The 10,248-nt window shown below is 47.8% G+C and overlaps 1 protein-coding gene across 1 annotated transcript; it reads left to right on the top strand.

Annotated features, from left to right (window-relative positions):
* The first annotated feature begins 914 nt into the window (after nt 1-914).
* fshb (follicle stimulating hormone subunit beta) lies at nt 915-3,304 on the top strand. Its single transcript, XM_088611047.1, has 2 exons — nt 915-1,237; nt 2,938-3,304. Exons 1-2 carry the CDS (start codon nt 944-946, stop codon nt 3,154-3,156), a joined length of 513 nt encoding a protein of 170 aa, XP_088467173.1. The 5' UTR covers nt 915-943; the 3' UTR covers nt 3,157-3,304.
* The last annotated feature ends 6,944 nt before the right edge of the window (nt 3,305-10,248 follow it).

Here is a 10,248-nt window from a genome sequence, read left to right as displayed (position 1 = left end):
GGAAACACGGTAAATACAACCTTGGGCATCTGTTTTTTGTCCTAGCCCTGATTCCTGCTGCTGTGGATTTTATGACCTGGTGGGTTTTTACCGAAACTGTTTTGACTGGCGGATTAACAGACCCCACTCTCTGAAAACTGGACTCTGTCCATCAGTTAACACAAATCATATTTCACCCTTTTAAATCTCCCCGGGTTACACACTCATCAGCCATAGGGTATATAAGAAATCGGTTGAAGGAAGAGGTGTCCACTGTTTCTAAGGAGAGACTGGGAATCCTGCAGGTAAGAGAATTTCCATTTCCACCTTCGTGCAGTTCTTAATCTGATTTGAATTATGTCATCTTCATTTCTCTCCTCCTTCATTCCTCTCTTCCTCTTCCTTTTGTTCTTTTCATGATTCTAATTTCCATTTGCCAACAAAAACGATCATTCTTAACTATGGGGACAAACACAACCACTTGAGACAAATCTGACTTTCCTTTTTAAAGTCTTGAACTGTCATTAAATGTTCCCATCAACTACTGTAGTGTGCTTCACTCTGATCAATACTGTACTCTGCTCAATGACTTCCCTTCTTCACTCTAATCAATGATCAATAGTCTACTCTGCTCAATGGCTTTCCTTATTCACTGTAATCAATGATCAATACTGTTCTCTGCTCAATGGCTTTCCTTCTTCACTGTAATCAATGATCAATACTGTACTCTGCTCAATGGCTTTCCTTCTTCACTGTAATCAGGGATCAATACTCCACTGTGCTCAAGGAATTGAGTAAATCTGGAGCAAAAGCATATCCTGATCTACACCTGTGTCAGGTCCTTGTATAATCAATGCATTTGATTCTAATGTACTCTAACAGCACTTGGTCTGCCTGAGCAGGTTTTTGTAGGTTGAATCAGGGTGTCCAGCCTCCGTCAGGTGGTTTATACCGAAATGTTCCAATGTCACCTGCCTGCCCTGTTCCTGAAGATCTGTATGCTCCTCCATGCATTTCCCACACTTCTTCCTCGTGGCCCCATGGACGTTTTGCAGAGCCGTCTCCTGTCTTGTGCTCCCTCCCAGCTGGCTCAAGCATGTCTCCCATGGCCCTGTGTCTGGCAATGCTGTGCTGGGCGGCCCTGCGCTGTCGAGCCGACTGCGGCCTGGCCAACATCTCCATTCCTGTGGAGAACGAGGAGTGCAGCCGCTGCATCACCGTCAACACCACCTCCTGCGCCGGCTCCTGTCCCACTCAGGTAGGTGACAGCTGAGTCTCCCACTCGGGAACCCGTCAGCTGAGTCTCCCACTCGGGAACCCGTCAGCTGAGTCTCCCACTCGGGAACCCGTCAGCTGAGTCTCCCACTCGGGAACCCGTCAGCTGAGTCTCCCACTCGGGAACATGACAGCTGAGTCTCCCACTCGGGAACCCGTCAGCTGAGTCTCCCACTCGGGAACCCGTCAGCTGAGTCTCCCACTCGGGAACCCGTCAGCTGAGTCTCCCACTCGGGAACCCGTCAGCTGAGTCTCCCACTCGGGAACCCGTCAGCTGAGTCTCCCACTCGGGAACCCGTCAGCTGAGTCTCCCACTCGGGAACATGACAGCTGAGTCTCCCACTCGGGAACATGAGAGCTGAATCTCCCACTCGGGAACCCGTCAGCTGAGTCTCCCACTCAGGAACGTGACAGCTGAGTCTCCCACTCGGGAACATGACAGCTGAGTCTCCCACTCGGGAACCCGTCAGCTGAGTCTCCCACTCGGGAACATGACAGCTGAGTCTCCCACTCGGGAACATGAGAGCTGAATCTCCCACTCGGGAACCCGTCAGCTGAGTCTCCCACTCGGGAACCTGTCAGCTGAGTCTCCCACTCGGGAACCCGTCAGCTGAGTCTCCCACTCGGGAACATGACAGCTGAGTCTCCCACTCGGGAACTTGTCAGCTGAGTGTCCCACTCAGGAACATGACAGTTGAGTGTCCCACTCAGAAACGTGACAGCTGAGTCTCCCACTCAGGAACCTGACAGCTGAGTGTCCCACTCAGAAACGTGACAGCTGAGTCTCCCACTCAGGAACCTGACAGCTGAGTGTCCCACTCAGAAACGTGACAGCTGAGTCTCCCACTCAGGAACCTGACAGCTGAGTGTCCCACTCGGGAACATGACAGCTGAGTCTCCCACTCAGGAATGTGACAGCTGAGTCTCCCACTCAGGAACGTGACAGCTGAGTCTCCCACTCAGGTAGGTGACTCCAAATTTGCAGAGCCAACTGTAAGACTGTTTGACACCTAAAAGAAGTAAAAACTGCAGCCAAACCAGCTAAAGCCAGATTGCTGCCTTCACTCCCTAAATGTGAAGAGGTTGGCATTTTATCTGTTGCGTTTCTCAAGTAACTTAATATCTTCAGCCTTTGAGTTAGAAAAAAAAAACTTGCAAGCAAAAAAACGAGGCCCTGACTCTCTGTGGTCATTAAACATCCCAGGGTGTTTCTCGACAAGAGTAGGGGTGTTACCCCGGTGTCCTGGCCAAATTTCCCCCTGGCCTTTACCACTCATGGCCTCCTAATAACCTCCATCTCTGAACTGGCTTCATCCCTCTGCTCTCCTCCCCACTGAGAGCTGGTGTGTGTGAGAGGACTGGAGCATCATCCAGGTGGGGCTGCACACTGGTGGGGGTGGAGGGGATCCCCATTACCTGTAAAGAGCTTTGAGTGGAGTGTCCAGAAAAGCTCTATATAAGTGTAAGGTATTATTATTAATTATTATTATTATTCAGAGACCTCAGAAACAAACCTATAAAACTCTATAAACTTAAGGAATTATTAGTATTATTTACCTCCAGTGCACCGGGCCCACCCACATGTCCACTGAGAGAGGGTGGGGTTGTGACTGTGTGAGGAAAGGGGGGCCGTCTTGACTCCTGGTTTCAGACGGGGTGACGGATTCTGTGCTTTGTCGACAGGACCCGGTGTACAAGAGTTTCCTAGCCCTCCACATCCAGCACAGCTGCAACTACAAGGAGTTCACCTACGAGACCATCGCCCTGCCCAGCTGCCCGGGGGGCACAGAGTCCCTGTTCACCTACCCCGTGGCCGTGAGCTGCGAGTGTGCTCCGTGCAAGTCCGATCTCGCAGACTGCGGAGTGCCCGGCTCAGACTACCTCAGCTGCCAGGTCAATTAGGCTGCGCGAACCCAGACCAAAGGGGAGCTCATCGGCATTGTTCCACTAACATTGAGGCCATTCAAGCCAAGCACAGCTTGTTGTAAAATATCCACTGTTCTGGATTGTAATGCAAGAATAAAATAAAACTTTGAAGATGGCTTATTTATTTTAAGGTGTCTTTTTGTCCCTGGTTTTCTCTGATTGTATGGGGGGAAGGCAGAGGGATGTTGTGTTTGGTCATTTGGGTTTTGTCTCGACCAGGAAAAGGTTCTCAGAGAATTATTCCTTAAAATCATTCCAGCTCCTCCGGATATATCTGTGAAAAAAGATACAAGGCTCACTTTCACTTGGAGCTCTGATAAATCCCCTTTGATAACAGTGCCATCCGTTTTATACCAAGCCCTCAAGATGTTTCTGTAAGAACAACTGAACGGCAAATGGTTTTTTTTTTCCATGCAATGGAAGAGAAAATGGGTTTCGCATTCTGTATTCCCCTGTGTGGGCTGAGCAAGACGGGGCTTGTCGGCTTTTTCTCCAACACTTTTTAGTCTGGCCAGGCACTGGGAGAGACCCGGGCAGCCGACTGCCTTTCAAGCTCACCTGCTTTCTCAAGTTCTCACTTGAGAATTGCGAGTCGGTCCAGCTGGGCAAACAGCGACATGTCACATCTCCTGGCTCGTGCCCTTCGACACGTGGAACACGAAGAGGGGTTCTTTGGTAGTTTTCCCGCTGTGCTCTTCTGGGAACTGTACCTCTGTCTGCTTTACCATGTTTTCACCCTGCTTTCGTAGAGTTTCCATGTTAAGTGTCCCTTCTGAAACATGAAGCAGTCAGTTGTGACATCGGAGAGGAACTCTGATGACTGGATCGGCTGGTTGGAGTGCAGCGTCGGTACAAAGGCTCGAGCTGTGTGTTGGGAGCCTCTGACTCCCCTGGTGTTTCTAGATGCTGGGGTTCAATTCGCCTGCCCAGATCCATGGCGCTGGTGTGGGGGCAGAGGGGGGGGGGCAGTAGAGGTCAGATTCTTGCTGCAGGGGGTTCTGGTTTAGACATCTGATTTTATTCTCTGCGTCTTTGATCGAGGTGGGGCGGAGGGGGGATGTTTTTGTTTTTCTATGGTCGGGGGCAACATTTAAAAATGCAAAACGTGCACAAAGAGGAACATGACTTTGGCGATTTCGCATTGAGGTTTAAGACACTAATCTGCCTTTAATGTTACATCAAGTTCAAGGTTTTTTTTTAATTATTTAAATGTGTGTTCACCCTCTCAACCGTTTTCCTCCTGTCTTTGTGTCCCTCCTAACCTGCTGGGTGGTTCTTTGTGTGTTTTGGATTTTCCTTCCACTGCAAGGAAACCTCCTTTCTTTCTGTTCTGCAAATAAATACTCCCAGCAGCACTCCCAGCTCTCCTGAAACATCCTGTCTTCCACATACACCTCTCCTTTCTCTGACATTTTTTTAGGTTGAGGGTTTCCTTGCCTTTTGAGTAAACTGTAGTCTGTTAGACTGCAACATACTGGACACAGGAAGTCAGATGCTTTGTTAGTCACAGAACTTCCTCAAACTTGGCTGAAGGCTGATGGGATTTAGAGTTTTACAGCAATCATGCCAGCTTACAGGACACTGCAATGAAGTGGGGGGACAGAAAAAAAAACACACAGAAAAAACCTGATTTAACAGATCGGTTAAGAAAGATAAGGGGAGAAATGAACATGAAAGAAAAGAGCACCCTTACAGAACCCATACATGGCCAGCGCAGGCTCGAAAAAAGAATAAAGGAGCTGACAGAAGAGTCAACTGGAAGGTGAGCTAAAAAAAATACTGAATGCACACAGAGTGGCAAAGTGTGTCTGCTGCTGCAAACCAGAGAGCAAATGACGAGGCGCTGATATGAACGAGCATCCAAACTCGGCATCAGCAGAAGAAATTCAAGCCTGAACCTCAGGTGGGAAAGTCCCAGGGAACCACCTTTTGGTTTCCGTGGTAATAAAGCTGGGAAGCTGCCTGCTACTGGCTTGGAAATGACATCACCTTTAGCACCTCTCTGCTGCAGGGACACAGGGACTCACAGTGAGATGCGTTTCTCCTCTGGGGGAGTTAAGAATTAGGCATGGCCAGACCAAGAAATGCAAGTACTAATATCACAGGATTTCTGTTTCTGCACCTGAGCACCCGGCACGTCTGAAGGTCTGGCTTGCAGAATACCCAGGCACATCTGTCAAACACGAGATTGCTGGTGTCTCTGTGAACTGCGGTAAGGCCACCTTCAGCCTCCCGTGTGTGCTGTGAACCAGACTGCTCACAGATTAACTCACCAGTGACAAGAAACTGTAAGGCAGGGTTCACACACAGGACTGTGAGGTGCTGAGCTGACCTCCTCCTTGCACTCTTTAGCGTGCATTATAGACCCCATTAGTCAGGGGTCTCCACTTGAAAACTCAAGTGAAAACTGTCAAGTACAGTGATAGCAGTTTTCTAAACTGAAAAGTGTAAATAGCAGTATTTCGTGTAAGAATAAAAAATGTATAATAGTAAATAGCTATTAAATTTACTATTAAATGGGGAAAGGCAATCCACAAATACACAGACATGAGATTCAAATAGAAAAATAAATAACAGAGCTGAGGTTCTCCATACTGATGTAAACTAATTAGATGCCTTTATATAAACAAGTGAAGGGCAGTTATGAAAAGCAGAGCAAAAACAATAAAAATCCATTTAAAGACCCTCTAAATATTTTAAATCCACTCTCACAATACTACATCTGTACAAAAAGAAAATGAACCATCAGTAACCCTTTACAATGAGTTGAGGGGTCTCCAAGCCTGGTCCTGGAGAACTCCAATCTTGGGGTAACCAACCCTGGTCCTACAGAGGCCCATTCCGGTGAGTCCAAGTCTGGCCTAGGAACTAAAGTGAGGTGCTTCTCAGATGTGGAAACAGCACATCATCTCAAGCTCCTACAGGACCAGAACTCAGTGAGGACAGCAAACGCAAATGTGAAAGCACCGCAAGCTTGTCTTCGATAAAAATGTAAAAGACTTTTTAAAATATCGAATGAGCTGAGAACATAAACTACTTGCACGATTCAATATAATAATGAACTTCATTTTTTTATAGCTCCCTAAAGGCAGCGCCTCGAAGGAATGAAAACAGTTACAAGACAAGGAAATTAAAGAATAAGCATAGAAGAAACACAAGCAGTTAGCGATGCAGCAGAATATACTGCATAAGGTCATTAGAAAATGGAGCAGGCACAGATATATCCCAGGCGTTTTTTGTAAAGTGTAGGGGTGTTACCCCGGCATCCTGGCCAAATTTCCCCCTGGCCTTTACCAGTCATGGCCTCCTAATAATCCCCATCTATGAACTGGGTTCATCACTCTGCTCTCCTCCCCACTGAGAGCTGGTGTGTGGGGAAAGTACTGGTGCATCACCCAGGTGGGGGCTGCACACTGGTGGGGGTGGAGGGGATCCCCATTGCCTGTAAAGTGCTTTGAGTGGAGTGTCCAGAAAAGCACTACATAAGTGTAAGGTATTATTATTATTATAATAAAAGACTTTCTGAAAAGAAAGGTTTTGAGTCTACATTTTAATTGCAAACTCTGATTTCCAGACCTTTGGGGCAAAGCACGAGGAGACCCTGTCACCCATGAAGTGTAACTGAGCTCGGGGGATATATAGAAGACCAGATCCAGAAAAGCAGACAGAGGAGAGCCAGTACAAACAGGCACGCAGGGAGAAGGTGAAGTAGCAGCAAGTGAGGTGGAGAAAATGTGATGCCAGATATTGGCGATCTCAGTTGCAAAACCTCTAAAAAAGTGGTGCAAAGGTGGGATGAAGCAGATAATGTAGTGGGGCGGTTAAGTTTTAGCAATCGATTGATGGTGAAGAACAGGTATCTAGGATTGTTCAGGTTATCCTCAATGCTGTGGGAGAAGAAGCTGGATCTAGTAAGGCTCCATTGCACCTTTGTATTTAATCAAGTGTGCCTTCCAGGACTGTGGACGTACATTCTAGCCAGAAAGATGCCACCTATATACTAGTTTGCAGGAGTATGCCTTCATTGAACACAACAGGTCCGTAAACCATGGGGCAGAGTGAAAAGAGGAGATTTATGAGGAGCTAAGCTATCAATACGAGTTGAAAGAGAGGTACTAAACACGCAAGATGGTGAAGAGAGAGCAGAATCGGCGAACCGGTTGTGATCAACCATTCGCCAGTGGCGAACACTTACAGAGTGTGAAGTTAAAGAGAGTGAGACAGGGGATTCTAGACCAAAGACAAAAGCAGAGAGATCAGAAAGACCTAGTTCAGGATTAGATAAGTGTGAAACGACGGAGTCATTCACAATAACTAAACCCAAGGCGTGACCTTCTTTTGTGAGCTGGATTGAGAACAGAGATTGTAAATCAGCAGATTCACTTTAAAAGGCAAACTGTGAAGTGTACAATGATTGTAGACCGGGGAACAAGACACTCAAAAGAAGAGAGCAGAGGTACAACAGTTGGACGCGCGCAGAAAAGTAAATGATAAATAACCATCAGGACCCCACCATGGCCAGAGGGAAGAGACTGTTCACAGACGCTGTACTCTGGAGGAATAATCTAGTTAAACAAGACACTGTCCCTTCTTCTGGGCCAGACTTCAGTCAAGCCTAGGCAGTTGAGATTTCTGTCAGCATTAAATATCGTTAATGGAACCTGCTTGGGAGGCGTATAATGCCTGTGTTTAATGTTTCAGACGAAGGGCAGCTTATAAATGGCAATGAGCAGTAATCCCCGAACATCCCCCGCTGTCGGAAATTAATCCAAACAAGGATTTTCCGACTGGTTTTCCACCTCTGCTGCTTCCCACGTACCCGAGGGGAAAAACCCAACAAAAAACAAACTTTTACTCGGGGTTGAAACGGCAAAAAAGTACCATCTGATGAAACAGTATTGACTGCTGTATTCCCCCCCTGCGGCTGTGCCTGTAAACAGCTCTCACCAGTTCCCCGTGTTGGTGCTGCAGGGAAAGGTACCACTACCCCTCATCTGCACTTTGAAAATGTGACTTGGATTGTAAAAATTGTAATGGGAGTGGTGGAACCATCCTTAGCCTGCCTTTTTTCACTCGGAAAAAACAAATCATGGCACTTCTGGGATTGCCGAGTGTACAGCTAATTAAAAGAATATTGATAAAGAACCGTGCTTCGATCAACATAAGATCCCGATCCTGACTGTTGCAATGTGATGAAGCATGCTATTTTTTTTAGCGAGCAAAATCAGAACAGGAAAACAAAGGAAAGGGAGGGTTTGGGGCACGGGCAAGTAAACTGCTCCCAGGATATTTCAGCTAAAATAACTAATGTCTTGGGATTTCTTATTGTCTGCTCGGTGTGCTGATCCAGCAGCAGGACCACACAAAATACAGACATGCCATGAGAAACAGGCTTTGACGCTGTTTGTACTGTGCAGCAGTAAGGTATAGATGGCCTCCCAGCAAACAAGATTGTTTGCGCAGCTGGTTCCCCTCCTGGGGAGGAGATATTGATGAGAGTGGGGGAGCGGATTACGGTCCACTCTGGGTGTGGACAATAACGAAGGGTCGCTTTGTTGACCGCTGGGTGGAGCAGACAGGCTGATGAGTGTCACCCAGGTCAGTGCACACTTCGGTGACGGGTGAGGTGGGTCAGCCTCCCTTGAGGACAATTCTTGCTCCTTCTGGATGACGAGCGCTGTCCCAGTGCCGTTGTTTTTATAACACAGTAAAGGCTGATTTGAAAAGCAAACACAGAAATTGTTCCTCAGGCACATCAGTGTGCCAGGAAACAAATGATTCTAGTGCAACTCGAGCTGATGGGATTGAAAGGAAGCGAAAACAGGCCTCATTAACAGCCTGCTGAGAGCCCAAGCACTGCAGAGGCTCATGGGCAACAATTCAATTACCCAGTGTGGCAGCTACGCAGAGCACATGTCTCTGCTGTGGAGGCACCCCTCCTCCTCCTGCGTTGTGTAGTGTTACAGAAAGATGAATAATTTAAGGGGTTATTTCATGGCATTATGAGTTTGCAGACCCTGCATTCATCTCTACGGTGCTCAGGGAGAAAACTAATGAGGACCAATGACGTTACTGTGTGCCGCAGCTCGGCCTGCACATGCTCTCACGGGGTGTGTGCGATTATGCCGATCAGATCCTTTTTAAACATGCGAGGATGTCCCACTTGGTAGAGGACAGCCGTGCTGAGCGATCTGCATTTGAATGCAGTACAAACCCATAAACCAGGTGGGCACAGCGAGGCTCTGGGTTCATTTCCCACGTGGCTGGACCATTGGCAACTACACAGTACAACCAGTGTTTGCCTCCTCCTCGCCTCTGAGCCTACTTCTGTAATATCTTCCAGATTCCGGGTGGAGTGGTGGCACTGTGGTGAAGGATCTGTGCCTGTGGCTGGAAGGTTGCTGGTTCAAATCCCACGGCTGGCAGAGGAATCCTACTCTGTTGGGCCCCTGAGCAAGGCCCTTAATCCCAGGGGTGCTGACCTTGTGCTCTGACCCCCAGCTTCTCTCCCTGTCTGTGTGTCTCATGGAGAGCAAGCTGGGGAATGTGAAAAGACAAATTCCTAATGCAAGAAATTGTATATGGCCAATAAGGTGACCTTATCTTATATTGTGGCTTGAAATGGTTCAGAAAGTTACATCACCCAGGAAAAGGGGGCGGGAGAGGTTTGTGACCTGTGTTTATATCACTTTGGAACATAAGTGGGCCGAAGGTGAGATACGAGAACACCACGTCCAGCAGCCTGGCGGTGCTGCCAGGAACATTTCTGGAACGGTATCCGTCTTTGTGAAGAGCGAAGGATAAAGTTACAGCCCAGGCTCGGGGGGGGGGGCGCTGCACAGTGCCCAGCAGGCGGCTGACACACTGCTGCCCGGGCTAATAACTTCATTACAATGTCATTAGTGGAAACAGTCCTCTCAGGAGAGTGCTCAAAGAGCAAAATGGGTTAAAATTTGTGTAATTAAAACATTTTCACTAGGGACAGCGACATCCAAGAATTGAGCGCTTTGTGGACGTTTGGAGTAATTGGCGGGAGAGGTTGGGCTTGGTCGGTGGGCTTGCAGGTCG

Source organism: Lepisosteus platostomus, chromosome 18, assembly GCF_059453375.1.
Source record: "Lepisosteus platostomus isolate fLepPlt1 chromosome 18, fLepPlt1.hap1, whole genome shotgun sequence".
Classification (NCBI taxonomy): domain Eukaryota; kingdom Metazoa; phylum Chordata; class Actinopteri; order Semionotiformes; family Lepisosteidae; genus Lepisosteus; species Lepisosteus platostomus.
The sequence above is the reverse complement of the archived record's forward strand: the minus strand, read 5'-3'. Positions and strand labels throughout refer to the sequence as shown.

Excerpts from the sequence above, each read along its gene's own strand:
- fshb (XM_088611047.1), top strand. The coding sequence starts at position 944 with ATGTCACCTGCCTGCCCTGTTCCTGAAGATCTGTATGCTCCTCCATGC. Across the intron at positions 1,238-2,937 it reads CCGGCTCCTGTCCCACTCAG|GACCCGGTGTACAAGAGTTT; the intron begins GTAGGTGACAGC and ends CTTTGTCGACAG.